The 20,980-nt window shown below is 36.0% G+C and overlaps 1 protein-coding gene across 1 annotated transcript in view; it reads left to right on the top strand.

Annotated features, from left to right (window-relative positions):
* CPNE8 (copine 8) overlaps window positions 1–20,980 on the top strand; it is a 220,448-nt gene that overhangs the window by 140,228 nt on the left and 59,240 nt on the right. Inside the window, exons 11-13 of the mRNA XM_046013749.1 lie at window positions 12,009–12,084; window positions 15,424–15,477; window positions 16,748–16,809. Of these exons, the coding sequence (XP_045869705.1) occupies window positions 12,009–12,084; window positions 15,424–15,477; window positions 16,748–16,809 (192 nt within the window). The remainder of the gene's footprint in view (window positions 1–12,008; window positions 12,085–15,423; window positions 15,478–16,747; window positions 16,810–20,980) is intronic.

Here is a 20,980-nt window from a genome sequence, read left to right as displayed (position 1 = left end):
AGTGCAGATTTGGGTTGAGAACAATTGTTAGAAACTCACTCTAGAATCCTGTAGGCATTAGTTACCTGTTATCTTCCGCATTTTGCTGATAAATGAATTAAGGTTAAGTTTCTTGCTCCAGATTGTCTTCATGATTTGTGCATTATTGTAGATAATGCTGCTATAAATATCCGGGTCCATGTATCCCTTTGATTAATATTTTTGTATTCTTTGGGTAAATACCTACTAGTGCAATTGCTGGGTCATAGGATAGTTCTATTCTTGACTTTTTGAGGAAACTCCATACTGTTTCCCAAAGTGGCTGCACCAGTTTGCATGCTCACCAGCAGTGCAGAAGGGTTCCCCTCTCTCTACATCCTCATCAACACCTATTTTTTCTTGTGTTGTTGATTTTAGCCATTCTGACAAGTGTGAGGTGATATCTCATTGTAATTTTGATTTGTATTTCCCTGATGATGAATGATGTTGAGCATCTTTTCATGAGTTTATTTGTTATCTGTATATCTTCTTTGGCAAAACATTTATTCATATCTTCTGCCCATTTTTTTAATTGGATTATTCACTTTTGGGGTGTTGAGTTTTATAAGTTCCTTATATATTTTGGATATTAACCCTTTCTCAGATATGTCATTTGCAAATATCTTCTCTCATTCCATAGTTGCCTTTTAGTTTTGTTGATTGTTTCCTTTGCTGTGTAGAAGTTTCTTATTTTGATGAAGCTTTTGCTTCGTTCTGTTGAGAGACTCCCAAATTTAAACCTAGTGAATGGTTTCAATCAGACAGTGCTAGAACACATGATGACTTCATGCCAGAGGAACAAAAACATCTCAGATCACATCAGTCTAAGTCTGTTGTGCTTTCTTCTACAAAACCCAGCTAACTCTTTCTTTCTAACTGATACAGATGTTTTCAAGTCCTGTCTAGGTTTTACCCTGCTTCTATTTATCTCGCCCAAGATTACTTTCGTCATTCACTGTATTTCCTTTTCTTTTTTTCCACCCCTAATTCCTCTTTTTAGAGTTACATATCACAGTAGAGAATGCGTATCAGGCTATTAGAAATATGAGGCTAGAGAATTGGAGAGATGCTGGAGTATAAATCAAAGGCATAAATTGGAGGATCTTCTAATTAAAAGATCTCTTTGACACAATAGAAGTATATATGATTACTCACTGGGAGTTTTGGGGAAAAATTCTACAGAGCTGGTGATAAAAGCCTTCCAATTAAATGAAACTTAGAGTTGTGAGTGATGAAGACTTTCAGATAATAAAGATGCTGATCATTTATTCAATAAGATATATTGATAGGCAATCATCACCTATTATTTTCTCTGTGATTTTGAACACCAAGACAATTTGAGATTTTATGTAACCTGTAGATACCTGAACTGTGTTTATTAATCACCTACTAGAATTCCAAATACATATAAAACTAAACTTAGTGACAACTAAGTCCTAGAAAAAACAGTTTATTAAAACTTAGCAAATGAAAAGTTCACCACGGACATGAATTTGCTTTACCTTTACTTTTTAACAATTTTAATATTTCATTGAATTTGGCTAGTCAGAAAGAGAGAGTGAAAATGAATAAGAAAGAGACAATGTGGTGTGTGTAATCTTTTTGTTACATAAATTGCTCTTATGGAATATCTTGGTAATTCAATTTCAAGATCATTCATTGTAAGAGTTTTAAATTTAATTTGGTATCCCAAGCAATTTTACATTATTTCCTCTCAATTCTTAAAGACAAAAAAAAAAAAAAAAAAATCCCAGTAGGAAATATTATTATTGTTCTTTTCCCAGATATGAAAGTTCAAGTTCAAAATGTGGAAATGATTTGTCCATTTTACATGACTATTAGGTAGTTATTGGTTTTCAAACCAAACTACTGCTTATTGCTCTAATTATCTTCCTAGGTACTGCTAGTATAGGATAAATGGAACATGATAGTCAGAATTCCAGATCTTTCTTTGAAACATAAGTTCATACATTTAGCATCTGATGATGACTCTTGTAGAAATAACCTAAGAGAATTAAAACAAGGTAAAAATATATTATAGCCATTTATTCATGTTACATTCATATCATGTTTAGAAAGGAAAATTTCATAGTCGCTAATCTGGAGAAAAATTAAGACAAATAGAATATTGTCACTCCCAATAACAATTTAGGTTTGGTAAATATTCATATATATTTGAGTGGTTGGTGTTGTTCACATATTTTTAAAAATTTTTTGACCAAATGACTGACTGCTGTGAGTAAGAGCTGAGTTTCCCTAAATTTTATGGTCCAAAAGTTTGATTTGCTGCTCCCCATCAAGCCATTTTCTAAGATATCGCAAGAACCCAAAACAAATTTCTGGTGTTCTGTTCAGAATAGTTCAAGTTAATCCACTAAACTTTCTTGGGGAAATGAATAGGAAAATATATTTTATGGTTTTGAGGGATGAAAAAGTTTTGCTAGAAAGCCTGCTGATTTACCCAAAGTCAGTAGATTTCAAAGGTAAAACTTGTAGGCAGACATTATTTTTATGGTGTTACCTAGATATTTCTTTCATTTCCACTAGAAAATGCACAGATACTTATACTGTATGTTAAGGACACAGTTTCTGTTACGCTTATTAATAAAAAGAAAGAGCTTCTATACATAAATATTATCCTATCTAAGCAACCCAAACACCAATTCACTGAGTACTTCTAATTCTTTGATTAATGTCTGAGATATCTCTCTCTTAGGAACTCAGTGATTCTGAAATTTTGTTTCATAGTCTCCTGGAATCTTGTTTGGTTAAAAAATACATTAATTTATTCAAGCTTCTAAAACACACAAAAAAATTTTTATGAGGTAGGTTATTCTATTTCTGTATTTTTAGTACTTTGAAGATAATGACATTGTTTTTTGTTGTTGTTTTGGTAAAGATTTTATTTATTTGACGAGAGAAAGAGAAAGAGAAAGAAAGCATGGGCCAGCATAGGAGTAGGGGGAGTGGCAGGCAGAGGCAGAGGGAGAAGCAGGCTCCCTGCTGAGCAAGGGCCCTGATGCCATGCTCAATCCCAGGACCCTGGAACAATGACCTCAGCCAAAGGCAGATGCTTCATCGACTGAGTCACCCAGGTGTGCCTATATTCACATTGTTAAAACCATTATTATAAAGTGAACATGCCTTAAAAACATAGAAAGTTATTAAAGCCTAAAACTTTTACCTAAAAAGTTTTTTTTCTCCATAGTGTAAGAAAATAAATTTCATTTTGAGAGGTGAAAGGGTAATAATGTAGAAATTCAAAGAACATCTTATAAATCTTGAATGGCAATAAGTACTTACTACTTTTGTATTAATGTAAAAATAAGCATGCAGTCTCCAATGTGGAGGAACTCTTTCAGACCACAAAGTTCTGAGATACCAGATAAGTCAGGGATTACAGTAAACTCTGTCAGTTCTAAATGTGCAGTTTCACCACAGTACAGTAATTATTTTTTAAAATTTACAAGATGTACATTTTTTACTAACAATGCCTAGTCTACACAGCACAAATAAAGTAAGTTTTTTTAATTACTTAGTTTTATTTGAGATAAATATTCTAGGCAATTTGGTGGAAGCTGGAATTACTGCTTTTTGGACCTGAATGATCTGAATTGTCTATACATGTTAATTAAAAACTACAACCACAGTAATTTACATAGCTTTTTACTGGATCAGACTTTTTCTTTCCTTGTAGGTCTCCTAAATCTAAAACCTTGAAACTGACCAAAGAAAGCTCTCCATTTTAACTAGAGGTTTGAAAGAATTTCAATAGTAAATGTATTTTCATCTCCTCCTATTTGGGCTTCACCCTTGGGAGTTGATCCTAGCTGCCCTTCTGGAGTCCCTCAGTTTGTCAGGAAGATAATGGACAGTGTGGGGACTGGTGGCCAGAGAGAGTATGGAAACCGGTAGACTGCTTTACAAGCCAGGTTGGCAAGAGAGCTAGGACATTTATGATGTCGGTTGGCAACTCTGGCATGACAGTGGGAAGTGGTGCCCCAGCACACAGAGTGGACAGGATATGCTAGAGGAAAAGAAGGGATTGTTTGCCAATGAAAAGAACCCAACCTTGGGTAACAGTGCACTGTAGTATGCACCTTGTCAGCTTTTGCTACTTAGGGTGGGAGTTGTGTGTTGTATAAGTGTGTGTGTGTGTGTGTGTATGAGAAAGGGAGACAGTGGTGTGTGTGTGTGTGTGTATGAGAGAGACAGAGTGTGTGGTGTGTGTGTGTGTAACTCCTGTCAGAATCTTTTCCTTGTGCTTTTTATTAAAAAAATAAACTTTGTAGAGAAATGATAGAATCCCTGTGTTCCAGTCTTCATCATTGTGAAAAAGCAAGAAACAATGAAACTATTATGTTTTAAAAACATATATTGGTATTCAAGGCTTACAGAGAATAAGCAAAACTAGCAATATAATATGAAATCTAGATAGATGAACAGATAGATTTATCTATGAACCGGGGCAACTTTGAGTGAAAAGTAAAATATAAACAAGTACTAATCTATATTCAGTGGCTAGCCGAGAAATATACCATGTATATAAATGGTATATAAATGAACAATTTATAAAAGCATCTGATGCTTTACTCAAAATTGCTTAGAAATATGAATTGAATTTATCTTCTCATAACTAAAGTATATATTAAAATTCTTGAATGAAGGTATCTGTTATCAATATGTTGGAAAGGGAGTAATTACTTTGAATTGCATTTATATGGCTATAGACCAATAACAGCAAAAGAATAAAAAGGTACAAGAATAGAGATTTAATATCTTGTTTTTTAAAACTTAAATCTGAAAAAATTTTAAAAATTAAAAAATATGAAACTGATCTTTTGGCCATTATTTTATGCTAATCCTGCTTCTGATACTTTGTTGTTTTGCTTAGTATAATACTAATTTTTATTATTCTCATTAGTGTGAAAAAAATATACTCATTGGCTGATAGTTTAAATTTCAGAAATAGGTTAGTGCATCACACAGATCTACCATTCTAAAGATTAATACTTAAGGTATGAACTAGAATTCAATCACTTTGAAATTATAGAGGAAAAAGTATGTCACATGGATGACAAATGTTTCAATAGTTCATGAAATTAGAGGATATCCTAACTTCAGACATTATCTCAGTTAACTTTTTTTTAAAGATTTTCTTTATTAGAGAGAGAGAGAGAGCACAAGTAGGGGGAGTGGCAGAGAGGAAGAATCAGGTTCCCCACTGAGCAGGGAGCTCTATGCAGGGGTAGATCCCAGAACCCTGGGATCGTGACCTGAGCCCAAGGCAGACACTTAACCAACGGAGCCACCCAGGTGCCCCTCTCAATTCACTTTTTAATTTATATAATCCTAGAAAAATATCCAAAGATCCTGGCTAGCTAAAGAAATTTCACCCTACCTTTCAACGAATTAAATTGCATTTATGAAACTGTTGCTAGGTAGAAGTGATTTTACATTAAGAATTTTTGGCTATATACAATTTGTTTCCTCTTTCAGTAAATTTTAATTTGAGTGAGAAAATTTTGCTTGATGATGTTTTGATGCATTAAGCTTATTACAGGAGATGGAAAAGAATTAAAGGTAATTATGTAAAAAAAAGTTAGACTTTATGTGTAGTTAAAATTGATATAATGTCAATACATACACATGGAATTTAAATAATGTAACATTTGTAAATATACTTTAAAAATATGTCTATATCCTGTATTTAAAAAAATGGAGTGGCTATGTGGGCAAACAATTTGGGCTTAAATGTCATAAATCATCATATATAACATTTTCTTTAGTATGGTATGTATCATTTTCTGCATCAATGTAAACCACATTAAAAATATTGTCAGGGCCCCTGGATGGCTCAGTCATGTAAATGTCTGCCTTTGGCTCAGGTCAGGCTCATCTCTCTCACATAAATAAAATCTTTTAAAAAAAATACATTGTCTTGTCTTAGAAAGAATTGTTTATCCCAAATCTTTGTATAGATAAATAAATGGAAAGAAAGTTAATAAATGAAATATTAATATTAAATAATAATAGATAAAATACAAACATATTAAAATGTACAACTATTATGTATTACTAGATTACATTTTATATATATATTTATACCCCAAATGACAATAGGGCTGACTTACTTTATATTTATGTGTTATTTATATCTTTTTAAATTTCTATCTATAATTAGAAATGGATGAAGGAGCAGGTGTGGATAAGACTGATAAAATTAGCCCATTTTTCCTGCTGAATTGTTAATATTTGAGAGTGATTATATCTGTTTTCCTCTTGAAGGCCCGGAAATATTATTGTAACATATGGAGGGAAGAAAAATAATGGAAACCTCTTGAAATTATTTAAAATTTCAACAAAGCTAGAGATATGATCACTTGTACATTGAATACATTCATATAAATTTATGTATAATAATTTCTACTATATAAAACATAAACCAGTACTTTACAAAAGAAAAAAAAGTACTTTTGTAAGGATGTGTTTGTAACTTGCGTTTACTAGCACAATTAATTAAGAATCATAATAGTTCGGCAAATTTACATACAGACGAGCTCATAATCTTAAGAATACTTACAGGTCATGTTTCTAGATTTTTTTTAAAGGTAAACTAGATTCTCCCTCAGGATTTGAGTAAGTGACATGGGAAAAGAGACTTGATTCTGTTGAAATTTTGATTAGAGATACTTCCTTTAAGAATCAGTGGAGGCTAGGGGTGCCCGAGTCTCTCAATTTAAGTGTCTCACTTAGGTTCAAGTCATGATCTCAGGGTTCTGGGATTGAGCTCTGTGTTGGGCTCCCTGCTCAGCGGGGAGTCTGCTTCTCCAGTCTTCCTCTGCCCCTCCCCCTGCTTGTGCTCACTCTCTTCCTCTCAAATAAATAAATAAATAATCAGTGGAGGCTGGTATTCTCTTATTTAAACAAAACATTCTTAGATATTGAAAAGCCTTGTCAAAGTCAAAGGCTTTGACTACAGTAAAAATAAAGAAAATTGGCAAAATCAGGGATAGCTGATATATTGTTATCTGGACTCATAAAGATGAGTTTTTGTGTTGCTCATGGGAATTCACAAATCCTGTGGCATATTTTACTTGTCATGGAGTTAGTGGTTTGGTTTTAGTCACCTCTAGAAAAACACTGCTGCTCTTTTCCTATAAATATAGATTTAAACAGGAATGTTTACAACCTGTGAGTTGAATTAGGGTCACCATAACCGCACTTGAATTAAAAGTGTCTCATTCTGTGACTGCTTAATCTCTAGCTATTTTCAAAAATACTGCTATGCTTGCTAGGACTGGCCCAGATTAGACAAGATAGAGGGACTTAGGAAATTACTATGTTGCATGCAAATGGAGGAGACAGTGATATCCGGGAGTGTTGTTTCCCTGGGAAGGATCATGCCAGCGTTTGAGCCAAAATATTTTCAACATCCTAGAGAAATTGTCTTTAATATGCAATTTGTTTAAAATCCCTGTTTGAGAGATCCTTCAACACACACCTGAAACATGGCACATAGGTGTACTACAAGGCAGAGGAGTCGCACTAGAACAGTACAAGCCACAGGTGTGTGTGTAACTCCCAAATATCACAACACAGCATTTATCAATTCATAAGCCTATTACATCCTCACAAGTTACTTTTATTAAAGGTTTCTTAAAATTATACATATAATTTTATATATCTAGAATCCTATTCTTAGTAATTGGAAAAATACAGTGTCTTTTTCAAGGCATTAAACAACTTTCACAGAAAGAATCAAATGAGTTCTCTTGAGTTTATTTTCAAAACAATAAGTAGGCATTGCCTCCAATTTTTAAGTGAAGGCATAAGGACCCCGAAGTTGGCTGACTTACTCCAGATCACACAGTGATGGAGAAAGGGATGAGAAAAGTTCAGTACATGCATGTCATTTGTATATGTTATGTGCAAAACTAGTTTACTGGCAGTCAAGAAAGTAAGAATCCCCTGTTATCCTCAAGGCAGGGTGGCCTTCACAAGGATCACCAGAAATGCCAGCAAAAGGCAATATTGCCTGCTTCTCTTTTCTCTGCCTTTGTTTGGTGTGATTGTGTGGTTGTACTCCTGTGGGAAAAGAACAGTTGTTTGCTTTGCTCTCAGAGTTGTTTAAAGGAGTTGGAGAGGGTAACAGTGGTTCATGGGAATCGTACTCGTGCCATTCTCTGAGACTGAATATAATCTGAGGCAACTTTGTTAATATTACTGGCAAAATCAGATCACAGAATGACTGCGATATTAACTTGAATCTATTTCCAACTTTCAACAGTGCCCATTGTGTACCAGGCAGTGAGGTAGATGCCGAAAACATGGAGATTAGTTTATCACCTTTCTTACCTTCAAGTATGATGAAGGCTGAGAGGGGAACTAAATAAACAACAGGTATAATACAATAAAGGATTAGTGATGGTAGAGAGATACTGAGTTCTTGAAGACCAAAGAGGGAATGGCATGAAGCAGGAAAGGCTTCTTGGAGGACATAATAGGCTATAAAAGTTGGTGATGCTGGGAAAGAAGGGGCCAAAAATGGAAGAGGGGGGTTAGACATATTTGCTGAGTAAGGATTATCCTAGAGATTTCAAATATAAATGTGAATATGCATAATTACCTATTTTTTCACTATTAATAGAGCATAGAAATAATGTACAGATTTTATTTAACAATTTAATAAATTTCCTCAAACAAAGCTTTTAGAGCCAGACTACTAGCTATATAATAGTAATCGATTTGCTTTAAATGTCCTTTAATTTTTTTTCCCTCGGTAGCATATATCTATTATAAAAAGTATGGAGAACAAATTGGAGATGTAAACAGACACAAATTGGATAAACAGCCCTGGAGTAGACTTTATTTTATAAATGCAGTCAGAGAGACATTACATAGAATCATTATTTTAGTTGCAATTAAATTAACAGGAAATAGCAAAGCAGTATTATTGAATCACAAGGAAATTATTGGTTGTGATTTATAATGAAAGTCTTCCCATCGTAGCTCTCTGTATAGTGATAATTGTTTTAATATTACAGTACTAAAATCAGGAACAGTTAAAAATATTAAGGTAAATTAAATTTGCCTTTTAATCTCCATAAAATCTAGGAATAGTTGATGATGGGGGGAAAAGATAATTATAAGTCCATGAAAATTACATTTAATTCTTTCTTTAAAGTATTTATCTAAGCAATTTTTGAAGTAGGACAGGTTGCAAAGGAAACTATAAAAATTCTCCTGTATTCCTAGAGGTTGATGACAAAATTCACCTGGGAGTCAATCCACTTACCCACCCAGATTCTTCAGATTTATTCTGGAGACAAAGCACTTTGTATCTAGGGTTGACAAGATTACCACCACCTCCTCTTAACTGCCTTGTGTTGATGACCTTTTGACACTCCTCACTTCATGATCATCTGTTTCTCTGGCTCTGAATATACAATGATGTATTTTCTTTGTCTCACAGAATTGTTGTTGTAGAGGCTGAAATGCAGTTTGTGACTCAGTACATTTTCTCCTCTACAACACAGGCTAGCATTACATTTATATGACATGCAAATTCAGTGTTTTATTCAAAATAATAATCTTAGACAAGACTTAGAAGGGGAGGCGCAAGTATTTTATTCATTCTTTTATTTATATCCTGTCTCATTCTGGAAAGGATCCAAGATAATTTATAGAAACCCATGTAATGAGACATGGTGAACTATAAACTGGGTGAGGAAATTGAAGGAAAGGGGAAATAAGGGTAAGAAGCCTGAAAAGTCTGCAGAGGACAGCATGTCATGAAGACATATCCTGCAAGAAATGGGCTGCAGATTTGGCCATAAGCCCTCTCTAACAACTAACTCAGAGGGGGAAAAGAAGTCTCCATTTCATGATAAATAGGATCCTCTCAGAATTGTACCTCATTGGTCCTCACTCAATTCTGTAGAGAGTAACAAATTTACCAAAACAAAACAGAACCAAATATCAGAGAATTGCTTCTTAGAGAGTTCCAAAATGACTTCAACAGGGGCACATCTATGTGGGCTGTGATAAACCTGGCCATTGCTGTTGCATCCAAATTTGCCACTCTGCTGGACTTCCGTTGTCTGGATGGGTATTACATGTTTTTGCAACTTGACTGAGTAGTTGTATCTACTTGCTTCTCTCTACAAAGTTTTTGATGAGTGTTGAGTGGTGGGAATTTAATGTTAATAGAAATAGCTCAACACTGAATTGAAACAATCAACCAGATGAGGATTAGCATAGTCAGAAAACTGCCAGATGGGCTTAGGTGATTCAAGGTTTTGTTTAAGTCCTCTATATGAAGTTCTCACCACTAGAGTGGTGAGCTCTGTTACATAAGTCTTGCCACACTTACCATTACCAAAGCATTGTGCTTGAAGTGCTCTAATAGAAAAGTTTTGTTTCCATGACTGTTACTTAAGATATTTGAAACACACACAGCAGTGGAGGAGAATAGATTGTAAACATAATCTCCAAAACTCAGTTTTTAAAATTGCAGTGAAAGATACCAAGATTATGAGCTTGGGATTCTGAAGGTCAAAGAAAATTATTTCACTTAATTAGAAATGTATAGTGCTAAAGTACTATTTTGTACTTTTCCCCATGTAACTTCAATGATTGAGTCCTAGGGGATTGGGTTCATACATACAAATATATTTACCATGGGTTTTAGTCCCCTTTCCTTTCACATTTTCATATGTGTAGATCTGCTTCTGGAAGTTAGAGGTCAAGGTGATACTGGTGTAAAGAGGGATGTATCATTTAGAAGATTATGATGTTTGTACAAGATCTTTGAGATAATGGAGAACTGGGAGGCTGGAAATCTAAATGAGCTGTGTTTTAAATAATGTAATAAAAACCTTTCTTATTGCAAAATCTCTACTGAAATTAAAGGCAGCTTGTTTTTCCTTCCAAATCCCATCTTTAGAAATTACTATTTTGGTTGGCTACATAACAGTTTTTTTGTTGCTTGTCTCTGGTCATCAGGTCTTTACAACTAAGCATTAAACAGATATATATATATTTTTTTAAATTTAAAATTATAAATTAAAAATTATAAAATACATATAAATACATTTCTATTTATTTATAATATACATTTATTTGTGTGTGTGTGTGTGTGTATGTGTGTGTGTTTATTCAATGGTAACAAATACCTTGTGTTTGCAAAGTGTGTGGGCCAAGCTTAAATTCTGTGATATAAACAGCAGTGACATCCCTTATGGTGTATTTGCCACTTTAGTTCCAGTCTTTATCTGCTTTATCTTCTTCCTCTGTAAACTTCCTTAGGTAAGCTTCAGTAATCACACTGACAAGGTTTTTATAGTGAGCACTAATGCATGCTTACTCAGTCCTTACCTTCCCCATCTAAACTGAGAAGGCACCTGTAGAAGGTCTGCTTTCTGAGAAGACAATGATGATTGCTTTAATGTGAAGAAATTCAGAATAACCATGTTGGTATTAACAATGTACTTTGAAGCTGTTATTATCAAAATAAAGCTTCGTGACTATTAATCCCATGTTAAAAAATAATGTCCTATTACATCTTGGTCATAACAATGTTTGAAGAATTCTATATACTGTATTTGTAATTATTGATATAAGTAATAAGTTTTTGAGTGTCTTAAACTTTCATCTTAATAAATTGTTAATCATTTTGGTAGCATAGGTGATACAGTATTTTTAGATATGAGTGATTAAAACTGAAATACCAGTTTGAAATATTAATATTGGTGGGATAAATTAAAAATTATTGGAATGCTAACAAAATGTAATTTTTGAGTGTATATAATTTGGGGTTAAAGAACAATGAAGTTATGTATGAGTCTCTTAAAATATGTTATTAAGTTATGCTCATAGTAATATTAAGCATTTTTTTCATGATTAAACCATGCATTTGTAGAAAACTTAAAAGTATATCTGACAAATGTATGAAAGCTAATACTATATATTTTCCCCCTTAAATTTAGTCATGATTTCATTGGAGAATTTACCACAAGCTATAGGGAACTTTCTAGAGGACAATCGCAATTCAACGTGTATGAGGTAAGAGGAATTATATTTTATTATTTTCCTCTGGAATAAGTAAATTTATGCTTTAAAAGTGTAGATTTTGCAATGGGTAATTGTCAAAATATAACCAACTACCAATATATGTAAGAATCTTTGAACTTACTGAACAGACTTGTTTCTGAGACTGAATCGTATTATTTCTCTCCAAGTCTCATGGTCTTTTAACTCTATTTTAAGAAATCTAAAAATCTTGCCTATGAAACTGTTATTTTTATTTTTTTATTCTTATTTTTTTTAAAGATTTTATTTATTTATTTGACAGAAATCACAAGTAGGCAGGAGGCAGGCACAGAGAGAGGGGGAGGCAGGCTCCCCGCCAAGCAGAGAGCCCAATGCGGGGCTCGATCCCAAGACCTGAGTGGAAGGCAGAGGCTTTAACCCACTGAGCCACCAGGCGCCCCAAAACTTTCTGTTATTTTTAAAAAAATAATTTTTTTTCCACAAACCTCACGGGGTTTGTTTTTTGTTTTTTGTTTTTTTGTTTTTTTGCCTTTCTACCAACCTCCTCCCCAACACCTTTTTAGTAAAAAGAGAAAAACAATGCATTTTCATTATGTCAGCTTGGTGTTTTAAACTGAACTGTGGTCTGCTTTGTGTGTTTGAGCACCTTCACTGTAGTTTACTTGAAGACTGAATGGAATGACAAAATGTAATTCAGTCATTAAAGAAATCCAGGTTATTAAAGCAAGCACAGTAGCTCTTTCTGCCTTAAACCTACCTTGCCAGTTAACTACCAGGTATGTATTGAGCACATGGTATGTTCTGGCGCTGTTAATACTTGGGCTAAGTTACTGCACATTCTCTTTATTTATTTAACAAACATCAAAGGCAAAGGAGAGTATCTCAGTATCAGTTAATAATGGTAACTTTTTCCCTGCCAGGTTGACACTAATATTGACCTCTAAGTTAGGAGTGGAACACTTTCCATCTTCTAACATCTTCTTACCAAGCTAAAGCAGTAACATTCCATTCATTCCCTTATTCATCCATTCACTGGAAATAAACTATTTATTACATGGATTTTACATTCCATGTTCTCTGTTAAGGCCCTGGGGATACATAGATGGTTAAAAAATTTCAGTGCCTGGAGCACCTTGGTGTCTCAGTCGGTTAAGCATCTGACTCTTGATTTCAGCTCAGGCATGATCTAAGGGCTGTGAGATCGAGCCCCACATTGGGCTCTGCACTAGTCGTGGAGCCTGCTTAAGATTCTCTCCCTCCAAAAAAAAACCAAACAACAACAACAACAAAAAACTCTGTGACTAACGGGAGACAAACCCATGAAATATGTTTAGTGTGTCATGATAATGGCTACATATAGTATTTTACTTAGTAGAGTATGAGATATTGCAGATTAAACTTCCCAGGCCACAACAAAGATGGAGTAATGGATCAATTTTTCTATCCGGCTCTTCCAGGGAATGACTGTTAAGGCTCTAAACAGGCAATGAAAGTAATAAGGACAGCTTATCCTTGTATGGATGCCTGCTTTCTCTGCCCACCTTTGGGGTTCTAGATCTCCAGCACTATACCTGAGCTTTAAAAAACCCCCTGCAGCTTTACAGACTGGTTTTGGCAGACAAAGACCTTCTCCTGTCAGTTCCTGAGCTGATGAGATGACCTCCAGAGCTGCAGTCATGCTGGACTAGAGCTGCTTTTGAGGCAGTAGGTCTCTAGTAGGTCTGTAGTAGCATCCACGGTTGGGGGTGCTTGTTACCAGCAGCTGGAGCGGGCATGGACTCTGTCTGACCCCTGTGCATGAGACTGGCTCCAGCACTTTATTCAGGAGGGTGACTCTGAACCAGGGTTGCTTTTCAGGGTGCACAGCTAGGTCCTCAGCCAGATGGCCTCTTATTAAGTGCGAAGGCGTGTGTGGCTCCTGCCAAGTCTCTCGGAGGACTCCCCTCTGATCCCTGCATGGGTCTCTCAGTAGGCAGGACTGGCTCTGGACCATACCTAAAAGGGTCAGCCCCTGAGTCCCATGGCTGTATCGAGTACCATACTTAAGACTTTGGTCTGTACTGGCTCTGGAGGCACAGACGGGCATGTTCCCCACAGGTCCGTGCGTGGGCTAGATTGCTTTGTGACCATGGTCCGAGGGGCTGGGACCAAATAAATTTAAGGATATTTCATGGTCTTCTGAGGTGCAGACATGAATATCTCTTGGGGGTCCTTGTGCCAGCAGGATTGCTCACAAACTATGGCTGGAAGGAGCTGGAATTAAGTAAGTATTAGACCCTTTTAGGATCTAGATGACTGCAGACAGGATTGTTTCCTCCTGGGATCCTGGACCCATAGGACTGTTGGTGGATTGCAGCTGTGAGGGGGCTAGAGCAGAATAGAGAGCCCTTGTGGGATCTCTAAGCTTGCGCAGGCTCCCAGGCATGGAGACAGGAGTGTCTCCTGCTGTTCCACGTACCTGCAGTCCTCCGGATTCATTGAAATCGTATGTGTTTGCTCTCTGCTCCAGTCACCTTGGGCCAGTTACTTTTTCGTCTTTCTAGACCGTTGTGTCCGTCCCTTTTTGTTGTAGCCTTTACCTAAATTAATAAAATTTTGTTCAAATAATACCATAAATTCTTTTAACTTTTTTTGCCTGTCTAAATGCTTCCATGTGTGTTTTGGATTGGGATGTGCTAAAGGATTTTCTCCTTTATTTATGTTTATTTATCCTGTTAGATTGACAGGTCTTACTCATCTTTACATTCCCTATATTCTTCAGTGTCTTCTACAGTATAGGAGTGCAGTAATATTTCCTAACGGAATAAATGGTCAAAAATTAAATATTGGTCCACAAACTAGACTTTTACTAATTACTACCTAGCCTCAGTATCTGGTGGAAATTGCTACCCCTGACTGCAATAGAGTAACAGAGTCCTTATGTATGTACATATTTGGGTAATTTGCTATGTTAGTGTATTTAACCTAATAACAAAAAAGTCATGTATCTTGGCTATACTTTTCTTTACCTGTTTATAGTTTACTACAAAGTAGTCATTATTATTTAGGACCTAGAATGTTAAATTCTCTCTCACATCAAGAAGATACAGATGGATAAAGATAATCAATACATAAAGTGATTGAGAAGAATATTACTGAAAAAATGTATTTTTAAAAAAGATGGTCACACACACACAAAGAAGATAGTCACCAGTAAATTCTGTAGAGAAGTTTTGGCTGAAGGAGTCATTCTAAAGGCATTTGTAAATGAGCAAATGCATCAGGAGTGAAGGCAGCAGTTTGAACTACACATTTTATAAAAATTTTTTTGTAAAACCTAACACAGTGTATTTGTTTTATCTGCTTTTCAAGGTGGTGAATCCCAAAAAAAAAGGAAAAAAGAAAAAATATACTAATTCAGGAACAGTAAGTCAAATTTTATGTTATTCACTAAGGAGTCAAATAAACGAATGAAAAATGTATAATATTTACACAGGCTAGAACCAAAGACAAGGCTCTTTAAATTGAGATTTGAATATGAAGGGGTATAATAGAAAATTGAACTTGCTGTGGGATGGTTGAAATGGAAAAATACCCTATAAAAAGTAGTTACCCAGCTTCCTGCAAGTTGTCCGTGGGACCGTATGGCCTCTGAGGGAAACTGAAGTTTTCTTGTAAAATCTTTATTCAGTGGAATCACACTAGAGAGAATCAACTAGCCATGAAAAAGTTTGTCAGTAAGAAATACTGTGCTCTTTACAGGCCACACTTACCTATTAAAACTCATGGCATGGGAAAGTACTTATTCATAGTGTGTTCAAATTTACAGCCTTGTAGGATGCTGGGCTAAATCAGTACACAAAGCTACAAAGATAAATGTATCTTGAAATTGTGAAAAATCTTAAAATCATCCTAGTCCTTTTTTTTGGAGAATTCACGTGTACCTTTTTTTTAATTTTTAATTTTTTAAATTGGTGTGTAACTAAAACACAATGTTATAGTTTCAAGAGTACAACATACTGATTTAACAATTCTGTACATTACTCCACATTCATCACAATAAGTGCAGTTACCAGATATCACCAATGTTATTACCATATTATTGTTATTATGGTATTATTGACTGTACTGATGTATTTTTCATCTCCATGACAATTCTTCTATAATATACTGAAGATTTTATTGTGAGATTAAATTTTCTTAGGAGAAGCAAAATCTAAGATCTCCCTAATTTTCTTTTAAAGATTTCTATACTGCAAGACACTTAAAATATTAGATAGCCCCATTACAGGACCATGACAAAAACACACATTTCCCCTTACAAGACTTAACTCACTGATTCTGGTTTTTTAGTTTTAACCATTTTCAGCTCCTTTCATCTTTCCTTTTATCTAAAATGAGAAGAAACACAGTGTCCTTGTGGACAATTTTCATGCTATTCTTCAAAGGAAGTAAACTGGTCATAGAAAGGAGTTAGTTAATTTTTTGGGCCCCTTTCATTCTGATCATTTTAAATGTAAGAGCAATCAGTCCTGGCAGATTTTAATAAAGAATAACATTGTCATTGATTTTCAGAATGTGATGTTCCTCTCTAATATGAAATATGAGTTCCTCACTAATACTTAGAATAAAGTCCATTTGGGGTTGCAATTAGTACTAGTAGGTAATTCTACCTTGTTTTTCTTTTCTTTTTCAGGTAACCTTACTCTCTTTTTTGGTAGAAACAGAAGTTTCATTCCTTGATTATATTAAAGGAGGGTAAGCCATTCTCTGAAATTGTTTCCTTGCTTAAATGTTTCTTTCGATGTGTCTAGCAAGTGCTACCACTAGGTAATAGGCAGCTGAAATGAACTTTATTATGGTTTGAGACAGACCTTTTGCACTTTTGTTACAGACTTAAGGAGATAAACTTAAACACGAAGAGCTATTACTTTTGAGGAAAATTGCAACTTTTCTTTGACCAAGAAACAAGACATTATTGTGTTAATAATAGTTGCAGATAAAGCTATTCTCTGCACTTTTGGAGAATATTTTCAGTTGCCTAACATATGGGACTTTTTATATGCACTTTTCATTATTTTTGAAATAGAAGAAAAGCTTGAGGGCTTGTTGTAAATGTACATTTGAGCTCCAGAATATTAAAGAACATATCTTGTCATAAAATCATCATGCAGAAGGGTGAATAGTCATTTTGTTGCTCCCAATGCTTCTAGGCAGGAATATATTCAGGAAAAAATGGGTTGTTGTAACCGTTCTTGAAATTTTCCAGAGTCCAGACAGAGCTTGTCTTGGTAATATATTATGGATTCCTATACCCGAGTAAATAGAGAGGTTTTTGTTTTGTTTCAGTTTTATTCCTATTTTTAACCTAATTGTCCCTAATTTTTCATCACCAAGCATCCCCAGAGATTGAAAACAGTCATTCATTACTGTACATCTAAAATGTCTGCATATTCTAATTTATGTTATGACCTGTATTTACAATATCCAAAAAAGGGTGAGAGGTAAATTTGAATGTGGTTAGTAACTTCATGACAAGTAATAGCAGCCAGAGACAACACTCATGTAAACCTCTTCCTAATTATGATTTAGCAATTTTTTCCCCCAGTATTAGTTCACTGGTAGAATGTCATGAGGCAGAAGAAAGGGATGAAAGAATGGGGAGGCTTTAGGAACAAAGTAAGTTTACCAAAAACCAGAGAGCTCGACCTCTTTGCTCTTAGTTAAGGAAACAAAAAAACAAACCCCAAAATGATACTTGCTTAAACTGAGAATCAGTGCTACATATGGGCCATCTTGAAACTGGCCACACAGCTATCCAGACACAGAAGCTCCGGTGGTTGTTTCAGTAAAGGTAAAGGGAAACATATTAAAGGGGGAAAAATGTCTGCTGTTCAGGAAGAAATTCAGCAGTGAGCCTCTGAGTGAGGAAAAAGGAGACAAATCTTTATTTAGGGTTACAAACCAGGTAGGACAACCCAACTCAATTCATGTCCTTGTCCAAAAAAGGTGAGAGGAAGTGGGGTTTTTTGTTTTTGTTTTTGTTTTTTTAAACCACAGCAGAGGAGAAATTTCAGTTGGTACATTATGCTCAGGGATTAGTTGACTTCTTTTGCTCAGGATTGTGGGTCCCAGGTCGGGCTGAGGGGTGGATTTTCCAGTTGTCTAAATCTCAAAATGATTATCACGATTCCAGGAAGTGGCTGTTCTTCTCTGAACTCCACACAACTGTGGCAGTTGCAAGATGGAGTCAGCATTGTCGTGTTCCTTCCCTCCTTTTCCTCTTCATTTCCTCTTTATGATCATTGGTGTGTGAGTCATCACGATGATCAGTTATGGTGAGCAAACTCATCATGGTAGAGTCCCTTGTTGCCCAAGTACTTAGCTGCTGCTTGGGGTCCATCCTGCTCTTCATAGGGGGTATAACAACATAGGATTGGAGCAGTGGATCCAGAAGCTTGGGAGCTGAAGAGGAGAAAAAGGCACTTCTGGAAACAAACAAAAAAGTATTTGTATAGCAAGCAGATACTTAATCCCAATTGTAGTCCCGATTGAAGGATGTTTCCTATTTTTTCAGGTGACCAACTAAAGACATTGGATGGATGGATGGTAGATAATTTTAGTATCATTCCAAATTTCACTAAAGATGGGATTGTTGATATCGTGAAGCCAAGAGGCCTGTATGACTTTTTTTTAAATTTCTAATTCCACTTTGGAGAAAGTATTTATCCAGGTGCAACAAGAGATATTAGCAAGAGCACTGACACCCCCTAGTTCTACCAGCCAATAGTCGAATGCAGTTTGATTGTCTAGGACCACTGAAACAGGGGAGTCCAAGGATAATTGTAAGTTTTATAGGGCTGAAGTAGTATAGTGGGATAATTCCTCTGGAATGTTTGTTAGATGACACAGGGTGGCTTTATGATAAGCAAATCTTCCCCAAGGGGCCAACATACCTATGGCCAGACCAGTTCTAATAATTATTATACCTACAGCCCTTTGGGTTCTATGAGAGGCAGTGGAGTTTGTGATAGGACAGGCAGATTGGAGTATATGAATCCTAGGGTACGGTCCAGTGACCCAAGCATTGTTTTAACACTTTTGAAGGCTAAGGTTTTGTTAGTTATTCTTCCATAAGGATTGCCTGTGTAAGAAAGATAATTAAGAGGGCTGCTACTGATAAATATATATCCTTCAGAAGCACACCAAGATTCAGTTGCTCTTGTTTTATTGTTCAGAGTGGTGCTGTTGATGAGGGGAAAGGAAGAGTTGGTACAGAAGGGAGATAGGGGTCCTGCAATATAAGGTTTATTGAGATTACAGTAAGGATAGAACTGGGGTGGGGGCAGGGGCTGGGTGGCTCAGCTGCTTAAGCACTTAACTCTTGGTTTTAGGTCTGGTCATGATCTCCTAGTCCTGAGATAGAGCCCTGTATTGGGCTCTGTGTGGGTGTAGAGCCTGCTTAGGATTCTCTCTCTCCCTCTCCCTCTACCCGTTCCCCCACTCGCTCTCTCTAAAATAAACAAGTTTTTCAAAAAAAAAAAAAAAAAGGATAGAATTTGGGATTAGTTTGATCATAGCAAAACCTCTTACAAATATTCCTTTGATGAGACTTTCTATATTTCATTCCCCAGAAAATCACTGGACCCAAGTATTGATAGTAAGTTTCATCATTTGTCTTCTGTTCTTGATGACCTGGCAAAGGGCAGTAGTAGCATTAGGGTATGTGGATGAAATAGAATTGCAGCTTGATAGATCATAGTGATCAGCTAATGCAAAAGTGAGATTTACATCTGTAGAAACCAGACTAGGTCCCAGGTGGACATATCTTATGCATGAAGAGAAATTGTGGACAGGAGTAACTTCAAAACAAGGAAAGGAGATTAAAGCAAATGGGGTTACATCACCTTTGAAGGAGTGGGGAGGAGCAATGATATATGACTAGAGGCATTGTGCATGATGTAAATGATCTTAATATCCTGAACCGAGGGGAGTTAAGAGGGAGTATTTTGTATTTTGTTGGAATGTATGTGGGTTATTACATACCCAGCAATATTTTAGGGGGGATCCCCTGGGCTATAGTTTGGGACAGCTTAACAATGGGGTTGGTATTCCCATCAGAGGGGGTCGCATCCTTATAACTGACTCATTATTTACCCCTCAATTAGACCTTCATAAATCTCCCCTCCCAAATCCACACTGTACTGGGTTTATTGATGATGTTGCATTAGAAATGATCAAGGGAAATACAGTGCAGGATACTCTGCAGTATTCAGTGAAAAAAAGTTGAGGGGTAAGGGAAGTAAGGTAGCAGATTGAGAGGAGGACAAGAGAGTGAAATGACTACTAGCAAGGATATGACTGGCAGGTAGAGATGTTCTGTGTGTTGGGAATCTAAGAGAGTTTTAACTGTATGTGGGACTAATACCTATGGGGAGAGTCTGGTACTATTTTTTTGGTGGTAGTAAGGAATAGAGAGGCAGCTGGTAGGGCATAGAGGCAGAGAGGCCAACGTTTCACCACAGGGTCCAAGTGAAGACTGTAATATCCTGTGGGGCATTGTTGGCCTCCATACCTTTGGGTGAGGATTCCCAAGATGTTACTAGAAAGTTCATGGACAAAGGAGAAGAAGGGCAGTTGGTAACTAGGGTGTCCTAGAGTTGGAGAAGAGATAAGCTGGTTTTTTAAAGGTATGAAGGCTTCTTAGGTCTCTTGAAGCCATGAGATAAGGTCTAGAATGGTTGCAGCTGGCGGGACACTTAAGGGTTGAGCATTGAGGGAATATTTGGGAATCCAAGGGCGACAGTATCCAGTGAAGCCCAGGAAACCCATTATTGTCTGTCAGTCTAGGCTTGAGGGAGCTGCATAATGGTAGTAATTTTGTCTGGTTCTATTTTTAGTGCATCTGGTGTTAAAAGGTGGCCTAGGA

The sequence above is a fragment of the Meles meles genome, chromosome 7 (genome assembly GCF_922984935.1).
Source record: "Meles meles chromosome 7, mMelMel3.1 paternal haplotype, whole genome shotgun sequence".
NCBI lineage: Eukaryota > Metazoa > Chordata > Mammalia > Carnivora > Mustelidae > Meles > Meles meles.
Note: the sequence above shows the minus strand (reverse complement) of the source record. Positions and strands in the feature narration are given on the sequence as shown.